This window comes from Pseudochaenichthys georgianus, chromosome 15 (assembly GCF_902827115.2).
Source record: "Pseudochaenichthys georgianus chromosome 15, fPseGeo1.2, whole genome shotgun sequence".
Taxonomy (NCBI): Eukaryota; Metazoa; Chordata; class Actinopteri; order Perciformes; family Channichthyidae; genus Pseudochaenichthys; species Pseudochaenichthys georgianus.
In genome coordinates, this window is record NC_047517.1 from 12,142,789 (window position 1) to 12,166,682 (window position 23,894).

General features: G+C 43.6%; 1 protein-coding gene across 2 annotated transcripts in view; it reads right to left on the reverse strand.

The window, feature by feature from the left end:
* Window positions 1-625: 625 nt before the first annotated feature.
* LOC117459795 (placenta-specific protein 9-like) overlaps window positions 626-23,894 on the reverse strand; it is a 50,817-nt gene continuing 27,548 nt past the window's right edge. For both annotated transcript variants that reach the window (XM_034100919.2, XM_034100918.1), the window contains 2 exons: window positions 1,963-2,054; window positions 626-1,352 (listed from right to left, as the gene is read on the reverse strand). In XM_034100919.2, coding sequence (XP_033956810.1) covers window positions 1,209-1,352; window positions 1,963-2,054 — 236 coding nt within the window. In that variant the 3' untranslated portion in view covers window positions 626-1,208. The remainder of the gene's footprint in view (window positions 1,353-1,962; window positions 2,055-23,894) is intronic.

The following is a 23,894-nucleotide window of genomic DNA, read 5'->3' on the forward strand; positions in this document are numbered from 1 at the left end:
GTAATCCAACAGTTTAGAAAATTCTCAATTATAAGTAAAATAACTGCATTCTACATGTACTTAAAAGTACTGAAGTATTAGCATCAAAACATAGTTAAGAACCACAACTGAAAGTAATTATTTTTGGGATAATATAGATTATATCACTGGATAAAATTAGTAGTACACACACATCTGTAAAATATATCATCACAACAAAGACACAAAATAGACATGAATTGCATTCCATTATTTCCACTGCATTCCATAAATCAGGTTTCTGATGAGGTATCAAAACGTAAAATGCCGTGTTACTGTAACTGCTACAAAATGATCTTTGTGTTTAACACATGCTGCTTTAAATGCTTTGATAAAGAGATAAAGCTCCTTCTTTTCATTTCAAATATCTCTGTCGTTTCCATTCAAACACAAAGCTAAATGCACACTGTGTCTGCAGACAGTAGAGGGCGATGAAGATGGGTATAAATTGAGCAGAGGAATCTAAAGGGAATTCACATGAGCTGTGTTACTGTACTGCAGAGGGGATGAGGCTGTCACAGGATTAGTTAAAGTCAAAATGCAGAAAAGCTTTACAATGTGCCCCTATTTTAAGATCAAAACATCATGTTGACACAGACACGGTGAATTAATACGAACCAAACAAGTTTGCATTTATTTCAAGGGAACACATAAAGTAAAAACATTCACATAATATTTATTTCCATGACCTAAGAAAGTAAAATCAATGAATGTGAACATGAGCTAGTCCCTCTCAAAGCCAGACACCTGAAAAGAAGGTTTCAACTTGTGATGTCATCAAGTATGGTCTAAATCAGCTCTCAACAATGAAGGAGAGATCTTTTTTTAATACAGACATTTTCTTATGAGCAGTTCCACACTTTGTACAATGGTAAATGTTATAGGTGGATTGCATTTATAAGGTGCTTCTCCAGTCTTTATGATCCCTCAAAGACCTTCAGGAAACTAACATTCAGAGATACTCAGAGTTGGTCATAGGAGGAAGTATCTAGCCCAAGGAAACATCAACATGTTGACTGTATAGGCTGGGATCAAACCCCAAACCTTCAGACGACCCCACCACCTCAGTCGCCTAAACTTGACAACAGCACACATTTAGGTTTTTCGAACTCTCGTTAGGAGAGAGTTCACCATATTGTTTTCGGAATGTCTTAGACTATAGGAATAACATGAATATAAATGGTTCCGCTTTAGGACCTCCACTCTGGGTCTTCCAGGATATCCACCACTGGTGTTCCTGTATTGTCCAGCAGGGAGCTCCACTTTGGGGCTTCAATGGCTTCCAGGAGAGTAGCCAGCTCAACCTCCAACATCTCCACTGTGTCCTCCACTTTCTGCAAGCAGGAACAAGACATATTTGCGTGGTTGACATAATGAATAATGCATTCATTACTTGTATTGTGAATAGTAGAATTATCACACATGATGAATAAGGCAATCATTTAATCATATGACTTATACAGATGCCCAATACCTGGCTGCTAAATGTTACAGGATGTGTGTTTTTTTAAATGTGTAACTTTTTTTTATTATTATTTTTTTTAATCTTTAATACTTTTGTATGCATGCTTAGGTTACATTAAGCTGTGTTTGGCTCTTTCCTGCTGTAACAATGTAAATGTCCCCTCTGTGGGACTAATAAAGGTATTCTGATTCTGAAAACATCTGGTTTAGCTAAGTTATCTAAGTTAGCGTGGGGGTTGTCCGATGAATGTGGGCTGATCAGCGTTTTTGGAAAAGTAGACAAATATTTGGGTTTTAATGGGCAGTGAGCCACAGCTTTGTCCACATCTTAAATAACTTAAATACTGAGGATTTTCTGGCAGTCGGAGAGAAAGCAAAAAATGTGATAAAGCTGAAAATATTGGCAAAAATAAACATAGAGAATCCTGATGGTTTAAACGACCACTGAGCGCTGAAAGTAGTTTGGTTTGGAAACAGCACCTTCTCCACTACATCCAGGCGGGTGTGTAGGCTGTTGTGTTCTTGACAGGCACTTGAACGCACCACTCGAGGCAGCAGATCAGCTTCAGGTCCTGCAAACAGAAAATAAGCATATCAGAGCGGAATTAGAAACAAGATCTTTAAAATAATGAGGGACAATTGGAAATGCTTAACTCTAACATTCAATCAAGTAACTTTTTGCACTTAATATAAGGAGAGTGTTCCGCCTCATGTCTTTCTCATGATGCTCTTGGTGTGACTTCACTTCAACATGGTGGTTAGGGCCACATGCATTGTTCCAGCCCCCCCCCCCCACAGTAATGTTTCCAATTATCTGTTTCTCTTTGAAGCCAACATATTTGTTTGAAGCCAGCAGTCTCTGGCAGGATGTGCTTCCTTTTCTAGCACCTTCTGTGGCTGCAGGCCATCTCCCATTGAAAGGAACAAGACTTTATACATGAGTTAGCATTCACTCACTGGAGTCTGGCACTAGTGCTGTTATTTGAATGAAACATGTGTATGCGTCAGCTTGTGCACGAGAGTGTTATCGAACATTAATCCAATCCAACTTTATTTCTATAGCACATAGGGCTGTCAGTCGATTACAAATATTTAATCGCGATTAATCGCATGATTGTCCATAGTTAATCGCGATTAATCGCACATTTTTGATCTGTTCTAAATGTACCTTAGAGCAGTAGCGTAGGCAGAAATGTACTTTAGGGTGGGCCTGTGTTACAACCCGGCTCCTGGGCTGCAACATAAAGCGGGGAGGCGAGACGAGGGGTATGATATAATGTTCATTTATTCAAAACAAACAAACAAGCAAACAAGCAACAAGAAACAGCAACAGGCGGTGGTGGCGAAGTCGATAGGGACTTGTCTTGGCAATTGGAAGGTCACCAGTTCAAGTCCCGGCAAGACCAAGTGCTACCGAGGTGTCCCTGAGCAAGGCACCGTTCCCTACACTGCTCCCCGGGCGCTGTTCAAAATGGCTGCCCACTGCTCCTAACACTAGGATGGGTCAAATGCAGAGAAACAATTTCCCCACGGGGATTAATAAAGTATATCAAAATCAAAAAAAAAAATCAAAAAAAAGGTCCCTGACGCTGGCACAGGACAAGTGCCCAGAGAAGACAGAGCGACGTAACGGCTGGGCTCCTCCTATATCCTTTTCCTTTCCAGGTGCAGCTCATCAGGCAGGTATCCTCCCACCGGTGTGACTCATCAGCCAAGAACCTGTGAACACCCACAAAGCACACCCACAACCAGACGGCACCCCACGTGGTGTGGAGGGGTCGTCACACCCCCCCCATAATAAAGGAGTTCCCCTAAGAACACCGTTAGTACCCAAATAGCTAGGAGCTCTTCTCCGATATTCCGGCGTGGACAGAAGACCACTCTGGCCAGTCCCCTGACCCTGCACCGGGAAGAACCCGGAATGTCCTTCCAGAACCCGCAACCTAGACCCCGGCAACAAACCCAAGACCTGACCCCCAGGTCGCTGCCGAACTGCCCCACCCGTCCGACATGCGTGACATGACCCAACATGCAGAGACACATCTCTCCTCAGCCAAAAGACATACCGCAACAGGTAACCACATGTTTTATGGACACCCAGATGTCCCGACTGCCCATGCGCTTTTCCGAGGACCTCCTCACGAAATCTGACAGGAACCACAATCTGATATACTGGCCCACCAATGAAGCCTTTCCCACATGACCACCACTTTATGACCAGCAATCCCCCTTGCGGCTGACAAGCCCTGGTGACACCATTTCCATCCCCGGTGGAGAGAACCATCTCAAAAAACGGACTGAGGGAGACATCCGCTTTCTGCTCCATCACCAACTCACTGCGGGATACCGACAACAACCAGTCAGGAATAACCACTGAATCTGTCGCACTGACCTCTTCACCCTGCTCAGATTCCTCCTGTGCACGGCTTACAGCCCGGGTCACAGAACAAGCCACCAACACTGCAGGAGAGCACTTGACATTCTCCTCTGCCTTACCAGTCACAGTGGGTGAAGACGACTGCATGGTAGGCGGTGGACCCTCAGCCCACACACAGCTGCCAGCAAGGCCGTTACCCAGGATAACATCCACACCACCAATTGGCATTACAGGACGGACCCCCATGGCGACCTCACCCTGCACCAGACCTGAGTTAAGCACCACAGAATGCAGAGGAACAGGCACAACATTCATTCCCATACCTCTCATCCGGACAAAATCCCCAGTTCCAGATTCGTCCGAAAACGGCAACACAGAGCTCAGAATGTATGAGTCATAGGATGCAGTGTCTCTCAAAATCTTTACCGGCACGCTGATATCACTTCCCACCAATGACACGTATCCGGTTGACACAAATGCAGAAAACACTGGGTCCTTCCACCCGCATGGCTCATTAATCTGCTGACAGGGAGAGATGACAGGTAACGGCACCACAGACACAGCACAAGCAGAAGAGTTAAACTGGCCGACACAGTTCTCCCTTTCAGCCTTAGCTTTTGGACAGTCAGCCTTCCAGTGCCCTCTCTCCCTGCAGTAATGACAGATTTCCGAATCTCCCTGTGGCGGACCTCGCATCTCACGCTCACCCCCGTGCGGATTAGCTTTCTCTTCCCATCTCCCTGCACGATACATACCCCCTTAACGCTACTCCCAGCCAATCAGCTGCACACAATGACAACAGCAGCTGCGCGAAATCCGTCCCCACAACGGACATCCAGTTCGCATACGTTTCCCAGGTCCAAAGCAACGAGCCCCCATATGTTACAACCCGGCTCCTGGGCTGCAACATAAAGTGGGGAGGCGAGACGAGGGGTATGATATAATGTTCATTTATTCAAAACAAACAAACAAGCAAACAAGCAACAAGAAACAGCAACAGGTCCCTGACGCTGGCACAGGACAAGTGCCCAGAGAAGACATAGCGACGTAACGGCTGGGCTCCTCCTATATCCTTTTCCTTTCCAGGTGCAGCTCATCAGGCAGGTATCCTCCCACCGGTGTGACTCATCAGCCATGAACCTGTGAACACCCACAAAGCACACCCACAACCAGACGGCACCCCACGTGGTGTGGAGGGGTCGTCACAAAAAAAATAGGTCGGGCCAGATTTTTCTTCTGCACATCAGAAGCTAACAACAATCCCTGCCGGTACCGGTGGCAGATTACTTTTAGAATTCTTTTGGAATACTTTCTTTTTCCATAACAGATGGGTATGTTTTGGTGAACAGGAGACACTTATTTTACTGTTTTAATGGCTTATCAAGAGCTCAAACACAACATCTTGGTGTCATTCTGGACAGCTCTCTCATCTGCACCTCACGTAAAAAACATCACCCGGACTGCATTCTTTGTACTGTCTTAAAACCTTTCCTTAGAATATGTTATGAATTGTAAGGTGTCCTTGGGTGTTTTTAAAAATTGTTCCAGTCACTTGCCCCATGCATTCAGCAGCAGCAGGCCATTCACTTAGATTTGATCCCGTTATAAATGTCATCATTTCGACAATAAAGAAATGCTACATAAACGTTATCTTGCACATTTTATCTAACCATCTCCGTTTCTAACTTTCAATATATTTTGAAAGAGATCTCTCTCATCTGCGTGCGGGGGCGGGGCCTCACAGACACGCTGCATCTCTCTCGCTCACAGACATGCTGCAGCGCTGTGCAGTGTGCACACAGTTCTGCCGGTAATTAATATTACATTTTGTGAGGAAACTTTTCCACCAATAATTCCAATAAGTATTCCAAAATGTATTCACTTCAGGTTTACGAAAGTAACTGTAATCAGATTACTCGTTTTTCAAATGTAACGCCAGCTGAATACACTTGATTTTTGTATTCTGATTACGTAACGCCGTTACATGTATTCCGTTACAACCAAACCCTGTGTAAATCTCTCCGGACTGTCCACCAGCAGATGAAAAACACCCACCTCTCCACTTCTTCCCAGGGACGAGGGAACCGTGCGGCAGAGTTTCCGTTAACATTTTTTTTTCTTCTGACAGCCCAGCAGCAGGAGAGGTGGGGAGAGGGAGGCGGGTCTATTTCATCGTTATCAGAAAATGATCGTATAGATTGCTGCTAGATGAGGGCAGTGGGGGCTCTTCTTGGAGTCTGGCTTTTTTTTAAAAACCAAAGTTTCATTCATTCGTTTCATCAATTATTTTGCAGGCAGCTCTCTGCCTCTCTCACGTTATTATGGCGCGTGCCGGAACCAACAATCAATTTGACCGTAAATGAGTTCGGTTCAGAGGACAAAACACAACATTAATTAAACTCGATATTTGTTTACTTGAATTTCACTTTGAATGCTTGGATATTCTCAATGGGTGAATAATAATAATTAAATAATTAAAAAAAATTAAAAATACTTGACACTGAAGCTTTCTCAGGGTGGGCCAATGAGTAAACTGGGTGGGCCTGGACCCACCCTGGCCCTATGGTGGCTACGCCACTGCCTTAGAGGAATATTTTTCAAGTTTTTAATACTCTTATCAACATATGAGTGGACAAATATGCTTTATGCTAATGTTTCTTAGCATTTGAACAATGACAAATATTCTCATGAATATTAAACACAACAAGATCTGAACATTACAAATATTCGCCTCAATTAAACCTGGAAACTCTCTCATACAATAATACAATACAAATGGTGTGTGTGTGTGTGTGTGTGTGTGTGTGTGTGTGTGTGTGTGTGTGTGTTGGATCGTTGGAGTTATGTGCAACTCAAGGCATATGCTCGAACGGGAGTTGCCTGGACGCTGCAATCATGTTGCGCACTATCCGTGCTGAGTGTGCTGACTTTTCGTACAATGTCCCGCTGTCTGGCTACCTGCATAAAGTCATGCTCGGCGCAGTTGTGGCGAAATGTCGCTCCTCTGTTTTAATTTAAACAGCTCCTTATATCCGTTAGCGCAGCTAGCTAGCACCAGATGCTAACAACAACAATGCACGTAAGGTCTCTCTCTCGCTTGCTCGGGCCACACATACACACGCCCTCCCAGTCCTCCCAATAGCCAGTCGGTGCCTGCCGGTGACCGTGGAAGTGTGGTCTGCCGTTTGTGTCGGCATTCGTTTGTGTCGGCGTCCACACTACAGCTTAAAAAAAAGCTTGGAGCTGGGCGTGTCTGTAGCTTGGGGATTTTATTCAAGCAACGCGACCAACAACCAATCACATGAATCTCCCGCCCCCGACATACAAAGCAAAAACCCCCGGGGATTTTATGGGAGCAATATATATATATAAACTCCCCAAACAGGCGAAAACCTACCAGTTTCACCCACTGTCTCTGCCACCTCCCTCCATGCCTGGTTCCTCCGGTTTGTATCCCGGTAGGTGAAGAGGGTCTGGTCATACAAAACCGGGTGATTTGCTACAGCGATAATTAGATTCTCCTCCAACGTTTTTGAAATATAGAAATGAACGGCGGGATATCTCTCCCAGCTTAGACGCGGTTTGATTGGCTACGGCTTGAGCTGTCAGATTTTCCGAAACGGGATTTGATTGGCTGGTGATGGCTACAATGTTCAACTTCTGACGTCGGAGATGGACCGCTATGCTACCCACAATTCAGTTCGGCAAAAAAGCGAGGCAACGTGACGTCACCCCATTCAAAGTGAATGGGCAGATTGAAGCTGTCGACGCTGTAGTGTGGACGGGCCGTGTAAGGCAATGTGAGCGTCCATTCTCATTGGATAACGGAGAATTGTACACCCGGAAGTAAGTATTCCCCTTACTGTCGATTGATTTTACAGTGATATCTGCACTACTCATCGACTAAAAAACACCAGATTATCCTTGTTAATTACACAACATTGATTGGTTTAAATTGTGTGCAATGCTTTTGTACTTTTCCCTTTCGATTCGGAGAAACAAATATTTTTTCGGAGTAAAGGATGGCAGAAGACACTACACTGAGGGAGACATCCGCTTTCTGCTCCATCACCAACTCACTGCGGGATACCGGTCAGGAATAACCACTGAATCTGTCGCACTGTCGCACTGACCTCTTCACCCTGCTCAGATCCCTCCTGTGTAACCCTAACCCTAACCCAGAATCCCCAGCTATCGTTTGGACTACACCAGGGGTGCCCAACCAGTCGATCGCGATCGACCAGTCGATCGCGGGGAGGTTCCCAGTCGATCGCGGGGAGGTTCCCAGTCGATCGCGAGTTGTGTCTAAAAATAGACCAACAATATTCTGTTTTATCGTTAAAAACATAATTTTCCTGTGCCAGAATAATGCACTTGAACGCATCAAAGCTTTGTGATTGGCAGGCGTGACCCCATGTGTCGGGGCGTGGCTGGTGGGCAGTGCACCTGTTCGCTGACGTTGTCCGTGTCAACAGGAGTGACAGTCCGCACACACAGGACCGCAATTATGGCAGATGCAAAAAAGACACAAATATATAATTTTCACTCCGAGTGGGAGGATGATTATTTTTTTGTCTATTCAAATTCAAAGTCCATCTGTCTCATCTGCAATGCGAGCGTGGCTTTACCGAAGAAGGGCAATTTAGAGCGTCATTTTAAAACAGTGCACAAACGCTACGAGACGGATTTCCCTCCCAATTCTGCCCTACGCTCCCAAAAGGTGAGGGAACTGAAAGGACAGCTAAATGCACAGCAGTCCATTTTTACCCGGCCCAACAACAAGAGCAAGGCTGCTACCATAGCATCTTACCGTGTCAGTCACGTTCTTGCTAAACACATGAAGTCTTTCAAAGACGGCGAAATTGTGAAAGAGGCATTCCTGGAGGCTGCCGACGCGCTTTTTGGGGACAGTAAAAATAAGGCGGACATCATGACTGCTATTAAGGACGTGCAATTGTCCCGGAATACCGTTACACGGCGGTGTGAGTTGATGTCGGAGGACGTTGAGGAGCAACTGAAGAGAGACATTAGCGCCTGTGAGTGTTTTTCTCCAGTTTGACGAGTCGACTGATATGATGGATGTGGCACAATTATGTGTTTTTATCAGAATGGTTTTTTCAGACATGAGTGCAAAAGAAGAGCTGCTCACTATTTTGCCATTGAAAGGACAAACAAGAGGCGAAGATATTTTCAATGCGTTCATGGATTTTGTTAAGAAGAGCCAATTGCCCCTCTTTAAACTCATCTCCATCACAACTGATGGTGCTCCAGCGATGGTGGACCACACCAAAGGTTTCATAGCACTGTGCAAACAAAGTGAATCTTTCCCGAGCATCCTGAATTATCATTGTATAATTCACCAGCATGCACTGTGTGGGAAGACTTTAAATATGAAAGAAGTGATGGATGTTGCAATGAAGATTGTATGCTCTGTTTGGGCCAGGAGTCTACAGAGGAGGTTGTTCCGTGCTCACTTGGAGGAGACAGGTGCAGAGCACACAGACCTGCTGCTGCATACAGATGTTAGATGGCTAAGCAGAGGACATTTTTTGGCAAGATTCACTGAGCTGTTGCCTGAAATCAAAGACTTTCTGAAGCTTTCAAAACATGCAGAATATCCAAAACTAGATGACCACCAGTGGCTTTTGGATTTATCGTTCCTTACAGATATCACTGGCCTGCTCAATGAGCTTAATTCAGAGCTGCAGGGTAAGGATAAAAATGTAATGAACATGATCAGTTCAGTGAACACATTTAAAAGCAAGCTAAAACTGCTGTTCAGTAGGCTGCAGCGCTGTGACCTGCGCAACTCTCCTCACATGCAGGCAGAACTTCAACGTCAGAGCAAAGACGTCAAGCAGCTTGACGGTACACGGTATGAAGAGCAAGTTCAGAGCATCTTGACAGAATTTGAGAGGCGTTTTACTGACTTTTCATCCATTGAACCCATTGCCGGCTATCTGTGTTTTCCATTTGGTGGAAGTATTGATGTGGATGAGATCGTCTCCAAAGTAAATTCACTGTTTGACCTGGATAGCTCTGCTGTTGAGAATGAGATACTCACACTCTCAAATGATATTGAGATCAAATCCAGCACAACACCTGGCACCAGTGGACAGTTCTGGAACCTGCTCTTGGAACAAAAGTATCCCAACCTCAGAAGATGTGCCTTGAACTTGACAGCACTTTTTGGGTCCACCTATTTGTGTGAGTCTGCATTCTCTCACATGAAGATCATCAAATCCAAGTACAGATCTACAATGACTGATGACCACCTTGTGACCTGCATACGGCTTGTAACCAGCTCTTACTGCCCTGACTACGAGAAGCTAGCAGCCTCCTCCCAGTGCCAGAGGTCCCACTAAGGTAGAAAAAACATCTGATAATTCATTTTGACCGTGTTAGGTGAGCACCGCAATGCTGATCGTGGGTTGGTGTTAATGGGTAGGGAGGGAACAGTAGGGAACACCACTAACATTATACACATTGTATATATTTGAATACCTCTATTTTCTACAGTAGCAAGAATCGGGTTTGATTCTATTAATTTTGTCTTTTTTATTGCACTTTGGCAGCAGATTCCTGTGTAGCTTCAGATCCGAGTTGTTTTATTAGTAAGCCCAATTTATACTTTTGTAGCAACACTATTTGTATATAATGGCAAAGAAAGGGTTCAGTGTATTTTCTTTTATTCCTGTGTCATATGTGGCAGCACTGTTCAATGTTTCTTGAAAACATTACCCACTGTAGTGTGACGTGTGAATAAACTCTGTATCAACAACACTGTTGTGTAACTTCAGTTACATTTGTAAACTTGTATGTGTGTAGATTAGAAAGAGGTAAGATAAAGGATCGGCAGTATTTTATGAAGTATTAATCGTACAAAGGTCAGTTTTATACAAGTAGAAGTGTGTATTTACCTGGTAGTAGGCTGTCAGTAATGGCTACGCCTCTCTATTTGGACTGGTAGATCACGGCAGACTGGCAACTTTAAAAGTAGCTCTCGGTTCAAAAAAGGTTGGGCACCCCTGGACTACACCATGTGCTCTGTTTGACAAACCCCGTGATAGTCTTCAAGCTCTGTTATTGGAGAGTGTGCTCCGAGGGTTACGCTGAGCCTCGAACAGCACTTGAAATGGGATGGAACCACGGCAGACTGTCCAAAACTGGATTTGAACGGGTCATTCTGTTTCGCAACAGGTTAGGCTTGTTTGAGACGCGTTGCGGCTCACCTCGAAAGTAGACGAGAATACCCGATCGCAGCCGGGGGAGGTCTCAAAAAGCTTGCCTGAAGTCGGACAGCTCCGAGTCGGCTTCTTCTTCTTGTTCTTCTTCTTCTTCTTCTTCTTCTTGTTGTTCTTCTTCTTCTTCTTCTTCTTCTTCTTCTTCTTCTTCTTCTTCTTCTTCTTCTTCTTCTTCTTCTTCTTCTTCTTCTTCTCCTTCTCCTTCTTCTTCTTCTTCTTCTTCTTCTTCTTCTTCTTCTTCTTCTTCCGTTTTTTTGGCGGATTGCAAACAACTTTAAGGTGCATACCGCCACCTCCGAAGTCGGCTTGACTCGGTTTGCATTTATAAAGAATGCACACATCCATGTTTAATCATTAATGTCAGATATGTTATGTACTAAGTAAATTTGTTCCTGCTCAAGATTAGATTCAACTTTATTGTTATTGCACAGATTACAGGTACAGAGACAACGAAATGCAGTTTAGCTTCTAACCAGGTGCAACAAGCAGTAAAGTGAAAAGTAATGTACACAATAGACAGAATAAAATATAGAATGAATTGAATGATGAATAAACAGTGAGGGGTATGAATACACTATATATCAGCCTGTGAGCAGTATGAACAGTGTGTATGAATATACTAAGATATATAAAGTATGAAAACGGTAAGCAGTGCAAGTATAGTATAAAATATATGGATATTAATTTCATGATGATAAACATTGTGGAACAATGATGAAAAATGTGAATGGAAGTGGCAACGTAAACCCTAACCCTCCCCAAAATGCCTTGTTGGAGATACGTCACTGTCCATTTGATTCTTCCGGGTACATCATGATGTCATGTCGTCCCCGGAACGAAATGGACCAATCCGTGGAGCCGTTACATTACGTCCGCGGAGCCGTTACGTTAAGCCCCCGCTGATTGGTCCAAATTGACCAATCCACGGACTTCCTCACACACTCAGTGCAGGCAGCTCTGCTGATTTCTCCTCCCTGGCTGCAGGCTGATAACAGACAGTTGGGATCGCGGCAAAATTCTCTCTGCAGACCCATTCTCACAGCGTTTATCAACCTTTTTCTTACTCAATATCAAGCCACACTTATTGTTTTTACTTCGGCTGTGACTTTGTGTGTGCTCAGGGTGAGTTTGGCTGTGTATCGCTAAACAAGGAAACAACACCTCCACGGAGCTCAGCGCGATTCACAACGTCCCGACTGGTCCCGACCAATCGGAGCACACTGGGCTCACAGGGAGGGGGGGGGGGGCAAGAGCTGCAACAAGCCGTTTAGTGGAGAGAGTGAATACTGCTGAATACACATACTTTACAGAGATGCTGTATGAGAAACCAATGTGAGTTTGGAAAATTGCACAGTATAAATCTATTCTAGTAGACCTCAACAATGGAATTATGATCAGTGGAAATGGCCATGACATGGGACCTTTAAACTGTGAACATCCCTGGAGGTTTAGGGGATAGGAAACACTCAAATTTAAAACATATAATTAATAAATGGGTGAAAATTGCTTGTGCCCATGATGGGCAGCATTAATATATATACACACATGCCAGCTAAGGTCAGAAGAGCTTTATTTAACAGTTGGTCTTATGTTTGTGACCCCTGTTGTTAATTGATAACATTACATTACATTACATTAATTGATAAGCCTGAAACATGCACTTGTCAAGGTTCAGAGGCACATTTTGCAAATATGGCAGTAGCCATCGATCAGCTTAAGATAAGATATACTTTATTGATCCCAAGTTGGAAACATTTGCGTTACATCAGCATGTGTAACAGTTGTAAATATGCAGTGGTGTTTATTTGTAAATCATTTAGTATAATCACACAAATTCTGTGTTTTATATTTAACAATTCTGTGTTCTTTATTTATTGATTGTTCAATACCTGACAAGGCCGGAGATGAAATATCTACATACATCTTATAAGAGTATAATACATTATGTATAATATCGGTTAAAATAAGTGCTTCAACATAGTTAACATTGCTGGAGATATGCACACATATTGATAGATGTCTTGTAATGCACTATTGAGGAACCTGCGACCCAAGTTTTTCATTCAATGCATACACCATAGTTGGGTAGGCCTATATGATATGTCAATAAACCTTAGAAAATCTTGAAATCTTGAAAGGGATGTGCAAAATAGTCATTATATACAGTCTTTAATTAACTATTAGTAGAGAATAACGAGTAATGAATATACTTTATAGGGAACCTATTAATATCTAATAATAAAAATAATGAAATTCAATAACATGCTTTAACCACTAGGTGTCCCTTTATATCAGCTGTGCACCTTTATGGTGTAAATAGAGCATATCTACCAATTGGATCAAATATAAAAGTCAGCCGAATTAGTGTTGATACTGCAAGGAGACGTATTGTGTGAAAATAAATGTAAGATGTTGTTTAATGGCTGATATATTTATGATCCACGTCACGTTTTCAGTTCCTCATGTTTGTCTTTGTCTAGAAGTCTTCTCATCAGGGCTCTATAAATACAGAACTACGGCAGATATGTAATATTTAATGCAGCCGAACCGTGTATTACAATGCCGTTATGTGATGACTTTCAAAGAGAAAAGCAAGCACACTCGGAATAAAGTATTATTTTATTTTTAAAAAATATTTTCGGTATGTTTCCGATATTTGTTAATGACGATGTGCTGTGAGATGTGAGACTGGAATTGCACAGGGGAAAATAACATAGGCTATCTTTAGATGCGGATTTTGTTAAACTAATATGTTTGCGCTGTGGACCAACACTATACATTGACGGGGAAGGGGGTAGCAATAAAGATAACACCATTAAACAGTTACACAACATAACAGAAATAATATCGATAGCAGCGTCCCTAGCAACCACCTTGGTAACAAGGAAAACGTTCTATGGACGCAATTTCCTGAAGTAATCTTCATAATAACTAGCAAACTAAAGATCATGTACATCCACTGCACACATAATCTGAAATAACAACTCATATTTCTCGCATCAAATGACATCAAAACGCATTTTAATGGCCAAACTAACTTTAAAATAGGCATTTTCCACCGAGAATAAAACGAAGTTCAGCCATGTTTTTTTTTTCTGCAGGGAGAAATTGGACATTGGAATGAATGGTGAAAAAAAACGGGGTTTGTCAAACAGAGCACATGATGTAGTCCAAACAATAGCTGGGGATTCTGGGTAGGATAGTGTCTTCTGCCATCCTTTATTCCGAAAACATATTTGTGCAACTCGATTTTGACAGGAAAGCAACTGGACACTTTTAGAATTTTGTGAGTAACATTCTGTTTTTAGACTTCTCTGTTTCAGTGTGTGTACTCTGTATCAATGCTCTGTAGTTGATCTGACTGAAATTGTGATTTTAAATCTCAAAACCGCTACAGTATCTGTCAGGCAGAAACTTGGGACAGGTAATATGACTGAAAACCTTAAAACTGAACTAACTGACTATTAAAGCAAACAGATATTGTTCTAAACTGTATTAAAGTAAACAGGTATTATCTTGAACTGTATTGAAGTGAACATGTAGTATTTGGGACTGTTTTTAAGTAATCCTATATATATATAAACCTTCTTACATACACTTTCCCAGACACCCTGACACACACACACAATACACTCCCTGACCAAGATACCAACACACACACACACACACACACACACACACACACACACACACACACACACACACACACACACACACACACACACACACACACACACACACACACACACACACACACACACACACACACACACACACACACACACACACACACACACACACACACACACACACACACACACACACACACACTCCCTGACCAAGATACCAACACACACACAGACACCCTGACACACACACACACACACACACACACACACACACACACACACACCACACACACACACACACACACACACACACACACACACACACACACACACACACACACACACACACACACTCCCTGACCAAGATATCAACACACACACACACACACACACACACACACACACACACACACACACACACACACACACACACACACACACACACACACACACACACACACCACACACACACACACACACACACACACACACACGTCCTTTTCAAGGTTCTTTTTGGGGCCAATGTTTGATACTAATATATCTGTGTACAATGTTTGATTGTTTGAGAAAGAATAGTTTGTGTGAAACCTTCCCTGGGAAATTAAATGAGTGAAGTCCGGTGGAAGATAAGCAGTGACTCTCCGCCCCAAAATGTCCATATATACTGTTGTTTATTCATGCACGGTGCCCCCTGTTGCTGACTGGCCGGTCCCGATACCTGTATCGCACGGCAGTAGAGCGGGGGGCCCGGAGTGCTCTGTTACAGGGCACTCTGTATTTTCGTATTGTGTCTTTTTACCATTACAATCAGATTATTGTTATAACTTGTATGCCGGTGTTTTGAACTCCTTTTCTTATTAATCTGACCAGGCTCATCTAAACGGACGGCGCGGAGCAGAGCTGGGCTTTAAGCCACCACAACTGTGTCTGCTCCTACACTACTAGGGTTAACTTTGATTTAAACATTTGTAGAATACTAAGAGCTTTATTGAGTAGGTGTAACTATATTAAGGGTTAAACTCATAACTTTATAACTTAGGGTTTAATGTAATTGACTTAAAATACAATAACGAGTCAGGAGGAAGCCAGTCTCGATTGAGGCCCATCAGCTGTGATCTGAGGCCACTCCCCCCACAGAAACTGTATTTAAATCTCATCCTAATCACTGACCTGCCAGTGTGCAACTCGATTTTGACAGGAAAGCAACTGGACACTTCTAGAATTGTGAGTAACATTCTGTTTTTAGACTTCTCTGTTTCAGTGTGTGTACTCTGTATCAATTCTCTGTAGTTGATCTGACTGAAATTGTGATTTTAAATCTCAAAACCGCTACAGTATCTGTCAGGCAGAAACTTGGGACAGGTAATTTGACTGAAAACCTTAAAACTGAACTAACTGACTACTAGGGTTAACTTTGATTTAAACTAGAGCCGGGACTCGATTAAAAAAATTAATCTAATTAATTAGAGGCTTTGTAATTAATTAATCGAAATTAATCGCATTTTTAATCAAATATACATATTTGACCTGAGAACAGTGAGAAGCAATTTTCACATGGATTTTACTCCAAGTGGTCTACAGTCCAAGTGCATGACATTAAGGATTTTGGGCCATCTAAGCTAATTTACAGATGGCCCTGAGCCCAATAGAGATTGCCCTGAAAAATGCACGCGGACGAAATGGCACGAAGGGTTTGGGGGGCCTCCGTCCCCCTAGAAAATTTAGATTTTTGCAGGTCTTAGATGCTGTCTGGTGCATTCTCTAGACTGAATTATAAGATGAACCACCACAATATTATATTGTACAATTTCAATTGTAATCTTCATTTAACTTGTTTGTTTGTTTGTTCTTGCTCGCTTGCATGCCCTGCATAGCTATAAGAAATACTTAAGTTGTTGGTCAAGACACTTTCCATCTGATGAAGGCAAATGCCTTCCCAGATGGAAAAAAGTAGAAAACATTACATTCAGTTATAACTGCCAAAACAAACTTATTTACACTATTATGGCCCCTGTTAAAAATGTTTGTAATGTTAACTACTGTAAGTTGGTCAAACGAATGCCTCCTCATCCGGAAGCTGACCGAGCAGACCCGAGCAGCAGTCGAGAGGAGCCGAGCGCATCCGCGAAGCACACGTCAGATTTCCCGTTAGCCGGCAAATCTAAATATCTTCGGTCAAAATAATTTCCCTTTAGAGCAATACCGCTTCAGTTGCGCCACTTATGTGACAGACAAGAAGAGTATGTGACAGACAAGAATAGTCAACTCTAATGTCTAACACTTAATGTGGAGAAAGAGATGTCCTGTATGGGTTGATTGTGCGTTGATCTGTTGGTAATGCCTCGGGGTTCCGGTGGGCATGTAAACAAATGCATAATGCTGCGCTATACTTTGTGGCCTCATCCAGTTGCATAGCGACACTTATTGTGTAGTTGTCTTTTAATAAGCAGGTAGTCATATCATTAGCTAGAACTAGCTGGATCTGATCGATATGGACATAAACGCGAGTGAAGTCTAATCTGACGGGAGAGAGAGAGATCAGCTGCTGCTGACGAGTCGAGACTCGACACGCAGCTCTGCATAACCACATGCAGCGGTGAGCGGAACAAAACACACACTTCAGGTTAGAATATCACACGTAGCTATTTTAATTACCTCTCAAACTACCTAAACTAGTTATAGATATGTTTAGTTTTACTGTCGGGTCACTCATTACTGGATCCGCGAGCTGCATGATACTGGCATAATAGATTGCCCGATCGGGCAACCAGCAGGTGAGGCTTCATTGCCCGAGGTAAATACTAGAAAATACCAAATACCAAAGCGGTCTCATCAGCTTGTTCGTTCATGTTTGACTATTGTTCACCATGGTTTGTTGTTGTTTGAAGTCCCATGCTGAAGTCATGAACGTTAGTTGGTGCTCCAGTATAATCGGTACGCCTGAAACTCATCCAGTGAGAAACGTTCCGCTGTGCAAAAATAAGTGCGATTAAAATGCGTTAATTTTTGTGTAATTAATTAATCTTAATTAACGCGTTAAAGTCCCGGCCCTAATTTAAACATTTGTAGAATACTGAGAGCTTTATTGAGTAGGTGTAACTGTATTAAGGGTTAAACTCATACGTTTATAACTTAGGGTTTAATGTAATTGACTTAAAAGACAATAACGAGTCAGGAGGAAGCCAGTCTCGATTTCCTTTTGAGGGCCACCAGCTGCAGAGAGTTAACTAATTAAAGGGAGGTGGCCCCACAGCTGTGAGAACTCAGCAATCAGGTGTCCATTTTAGGTAGCACTTTCCCGGAGCGTCAGCTTCAGCGTCAGACAGGCCCCCTAAACGCACCAGGAGCGTCTGCGCCACGCTGCGACCTCCTCCTGCGACCTAACACACCAGGCGCGTTTCAAAACGTTGCGGAAGCGGAGCGTCGTGTGTGCAGCCTCGCAGTTGTTGTTGATTTTGGAATATTTCCTGGACATTTTGTACTTCTACAAGTAAGTAGGCTACGTAGTTAAATTGTTTATGTTTGTGTTTGTTTAAATCGGGTTTATTGTTGTTATTTCCTATTTTGTTGTGTTGTAGACTACAGACACAGTTAATAATAATTGTAATATTCCAGTTATAAACGACATGAATCAAAGATGTGTTGCTGTATTTTAGTGGTAAAAAAATATGCATTCATCATCATAATTATTGTATATATATATAATTGACAGTGCCTGTAAACCGGAGGAGAACGCTGCAGTATTCTCCTACTTGAAAGACGGTGGTGGGGGGGAGGAGAAGGAGCCGGTTTTGGGTGCACCCGGTGCACCCCCTCAACCAGCAAAGCAGACAACAAGGTGATTTTCATCACTTCCTGCCTGCGCCGTGCTGCGCTGCTTCAAAAATAGGATTCATCCTATATTTTAGAAATTCCTTGCGGCGAGGAGCTTCTGGGACGCGCCGAGCAATGGGTGCTGTTCCACCAGACGCGCCGCGCCACGCCACGCCGCGCCGCGCCACGCCACGCCGCGCCGCGCCACGCCACGCCGCGCCGCGCCACGCCGCGCCACGCCGCGTCTGGTGGAACAGCACCCATTGACTAGAGTGGCCGCGATCTTTGCGAACGCCGCGGCGCAGCCGTAACGCAGCGCAGACACACCTGGTGCGTTTAGGGGGTAAGACGAGCCTCCCGCGTGAGTCACGCGGGAGGCAAAGAGGAGGCAAATCCTACTTTGATTGAGCTAAGTGTCGCTGGTGTTTTGTATTATTTTTAGGGCTGTTAGTCGATTAAAATATTTAATCGCATGATTGTCCATAGTTAATCGCGATTAATCGCAAATTAATCGCACATTTTTTATCTGTTCTAAATGTACCTTAGAGGAATATTTTTCAAGTTTTTAATACTCTTATCAACATACGAGTGGACAAATATGCTTTATGCTAATGTTTATTATCATTTGAACAATGACATATTCTCATGAATATTAAACACAACAACCTCTGAACATTAAAAATATTCGCCTCAATTCAACCTGGAACCTCTCTCATACAATAATACAATGTGTGTGTGTGTGTGTGTGTGTGTGTGTGTGTGTGTGTGTGTGTGTGTGTGTGTGTGTGTGTGTGTGTGTGTGTGTGTGTGTGTGTGTGTGTGTGTGTGTGTGTGTGTGTGTGTGTGTGTGTGTGTGTGTGTGTGTGTGTGTGTGTGTGTGTGTGTGTGTGTGTGTGTGTGTGTGTGTGTGTGTGGTGTGTGTGTGTGTGTGTGTGTGTGTGTGTGTGTGTGTGTGTGTGCGCGTGCAACTCAATGCATGTGCTCGAACGGGAGCTGTCTGGACGCTGCAATCATGTTGTTGAGTGTGCTGACTTCTCGTACAATGTCCCGCTGTCTGGCTACCTGCATAAAGTCAAGTGCTCGGCGCAGTTGTGTGGATAGAGCGCTCCTCTGTTTTAATTTAAACAGCTCCTTATATCCGTTAGCGCAGCTAGCTAGCACCAGATGCTAACAACAACAATGCACGTAAGGTCTCTCTCTCGCTCGCTCGGGCCACACATACACACGCCCTCCCGGTCCTCCCAATAGCCAGTCGGTGCCTGCCGGTGAGCGTGGAAGTGTGGTCTGCCACAAGCAGGCAGCAGGAGCGCGGCTGTCAGCATCAGCTTGTAGATGGTATTTTAAACTCGATGCGTTCTGAAACTACGGGGCGGCCGAGGAAAATAAATACACATGCTTATTTTATTATTATTATTTTATTTGGTTGTTTAGCCCCTCATGCTATAATCATGTGTATTTTCTCAATTTCTCAATGTTTATGTGTCTTCTCGCAATTATCACTGGCCCCGTGTATCTCGTAATCTATATAACCGGCCTGCTCTCGTCTATCCCACATGCTCCACTGAGATCCAACATCTAGTTTCAGGCGGCCTGTGGAACTGCCAGTCAGCTGTTCCTAAGGCTGACTTCATCTCTGGCTACGCTTCCCTGCAGTCTCTGGATTTCCTTGCTCTCACTGAGACGTGGATTACTCCATCCAACACATCCACCTCAGCAGCTCTCTCCACAGCATATTCCTTCTCCCATACACCCAGACCCACTGGCAGAGGAGGTGGCACTGGTCTCCTGCTCTCTCCCAAATGGAGCTTTTCCCTCTTCAAGCTACCTAACTTCACTCCTTCCACCTTTGAATTCCATGCCGTCACAGTAACCCATCCTATACAATTAACCATTGTTGTTCTCTACCGTCCACCAGGCGCCTTGGGGGACTTCTTGGAGGAATTAGATCATCTCCTCAAACACATCCCTGAAACTGGTCCTCCCGCTGTACTTCTCGGAGACTTCAACCTCCAGACGGGGAAGATAGACTAACTAACATCTCTGTTAACCACCTTTGCTTTCTCACTGTCTCCGTCCCCACCAACTCATATAGCTGGCAATGTCCTTGATCTCATATTCTCAAGGAACTGCACTACTTCTAACCTCTCTGTAAACCAGCTCCACACATCCGATCACTTCTTCATTTCATTCTCTCTACCCCTTTCCAAACATAACAAACTAATCTCTTCTCATCCTGCACCTGTCCGCCGTAACCTCCGTTCCCTCTCCCCCTCTACCTTTGCCTCATCGGTGCTCTCAGCCCTCCCTTCCTCTGACTCGTTCCAACTCCTGCCACCAAACTCTGCTGCAGAAGCTCTCCTCTCTACTCTCTCATCCTCTCTGGATTCTCTCTGTCCTCTCACATCTCGGCAGGCTCGTCAGTCCCCTCCTTCTCCCTGGCTAAATGACGCACTGCGTGCTAATAGAACCGTCCTTCGGGCAGCAGAGTGGAAATGGTGGAAATCCAAACACCGTGACGACCTCCTAACCTATCAGGCTCTCCTCTCCTCTTTCTCTTCTTCGATCTCTCAGGCAAAAAGCACTTTCTTTCAAGATAAGATCCAATCTTCCTATTCCAATCCTAAAAAACTATTTTCCATCTTCTCCTCCCTCCTGGACCCTCCCAAAGCCCCTTCCCCCTCCTCCCTTTTTGTTAACCACTTTGAAAAAAAGGTTGATGATATTCGCTCTTCTTTTTCTGACTCACCTTTACTCACCGCTGGGTCACCAGACCCTCCTTCCACCCACACACTGACCTCCTTTTCCCCTCTCTCTCCAAGTGAGGTTCTCACCCTCATTACCTCTGCCCGCCCTACCACCTGTCCTCTGGACCCTATCCCTTCAAACCTCCTTCAGACTATCGCTCCTGATATTCTACCGTTTCTCACCCATTTCATCAACACTTCTCTAACTTCTGGTCACTTTCCAAACAGTCTCAAGGAGGCAAGAGTAAACCCCCTGAATTAAACCCTAAGTTATAAAGTTATGTGTTTAACCCTTAATACAGTTACACCTACTCATTAAAGCTCTTAGTATTCTACAAATGTTTAAATCAAAGTTAACCCTAGCAGTCAGTTAGTTCAGTTTCAAGGTTTCAGTCAAATTACTTGTCCCAAGTTTCTGCCTGACAGATACTGTAGCGGTTTTGAGATTTAAAATCACAATTTCAGTCAGATCAACTACAGAGCATTTATACAGAGTACACACACTGACACAGAGAAGTCTAAAGACAGAATGTTACTCACACAATTCTAGAAGTCACCAGTTGTTATCCTGTCAAAATCGAATTGCACACATTACACTGATGGGAGCTGAGCCAATTTCATTACAGGCAGGGAAACAAAATGGATGGAGGGTACAGTAGTGATGTTATGTATTGCACCGAGGCTTCGGAGCGTGTGTCGAGTAATCCCCGAAGCTTTTTGTGAAGCATGTTTCGAGGCTTGTATCGTTTTGGGCCAGTGACGTCACCGATGACAAACGAAGCCTCGCTGCCTGTCGATACCACGTGACTGCTTCACGAAGCGATTCAGATCGGTTGAACCGTTGAACCACGACGCTCATAATACCCATGGATGTATACTATGAACCATATTACCCCTCCTGTATCCGGGCCCGGTGACGAGATGGAATCAAGAGAGCTCAGACCCTCACTCATATAGATGTCGGAACATGTCATAAGTGGGCTATAAATAGATACAAGCATAAATAAATGTAGGAATAAAAACATCAATAAATACAGGAATACATATGTTACAGTGTTTTCAGGGAGCTTTAGTGTGTGTGCTGTGGCTCAGCTGGAAAGCAGTTGACTCATGACCGCAGGGTTCCTGGTTCAACGACTGAACAATACGTATTTTTTGTTGTTTATAAAAGCTACAGCTAAATGAGATAATGTAGTTAATAAATGTATTCTTTGATATGGTTTAGCCTTTCTCAGGCTACAACATGGTTAAGTTTACAAATATTATTAAGGAATATAAATCCCTCTTTGCAATGTTTACCAGCCTCCTTAGGATTTTCAATCACAATCATTAAACTGTAATAAATACAATATTGTTAACATGAAAATATGATTTAATGTTCGTTGTTTAGAGTTATTCTAAGGCTTTACTCAATGGGAACTCGGTATGAGTTAGAGCACACTGTTGAGATGTCCAATCTGCCTGTTTTACACACTTTGACCAACAGGGGGGTTTGTGTTCAAATGAAGCCCATGAGGAAGCCTCATGAGATGAACCCTTTTGCGAACCAATTGGCTGGAAAGCTTCATAAGGCTTCATCTCACCATCACTAGGGTACAGTAAGTACATTTTCTCACAGAAGTCTGCCCTGGTGTGTCCTCCATTACAAAGTTTTGTTTTGGCAGATGCATTATCAGCAGTGTGACTAATGGCGCATTTCCACTGCAGGGCCTCGCACGGCTTAGTACGGTATAGTTAGGCCTTGGTTGGCCAGGCTCACTTTATGCTCCGTTTCCATTACAGTTTAGGAACTGGGGTAGTAACTATAGTAATGCAGTGTAGGCCTCAACCATCATCAGCCGTTAGCTGTTAGCACTCAAGCTCACAGCTCACAGCTCCTCATATCTGTTCAGAAACTAGACAAAAGTTAAACGAGTACAAACCACAGACTATCTGTGTCATGGCGAATACAGTCGGTGATTTATTTATGTCTGTAGGCCGTTGTTGTGAGTGTGGACGGTCGGAGCATATACTGCGTTAGCTTAGCCAATATCCATTCAGAAAACATGCATTTTAAAAGGTGTTTCGCCTGCCGTCTGTCTGCAGACTTGTCAAAGCATTAATTCATGGTTTTTACTAACCGGTATCAGTATGTTGTTACTTCGGCATCATTTTGAAACGTGTATTACAATTAAATCACGGTAACAACATTTTGTTGTAGTTGCCAGCGATTCTCTCACTAGTTTAGCATACTCAGCCCGGTTGTTGGCACGGAAAGAACCTCAATTTTGGAGAGCCAGAAAAACTGTGAAAAAGTACCCGCTAGCCGGAACTACGCCTAGTAGAGACGCAACCAAAAACGGGTCGGGTACGGCATGCTTAAACCGCGCTCCGTGCTGTAGTGCTCCATAAGAGATTTCCTACACAGCATGTGGAGTTAGAAGTCATTAAAGTGTTGGTTTCCTGTTGTTGCATTTCAAAACGACCACATTTTTCAGCTGTAGCGGAATGTGCTGCTAGAAAACACATCAGCACAATGTGCCTCAGTTTGAGTGTCAGTGTGTGTTGATGTGGAAAGCTGCAACAGAGAGTATACATGCTGATGTTCCTGATGAATGCTGTTATG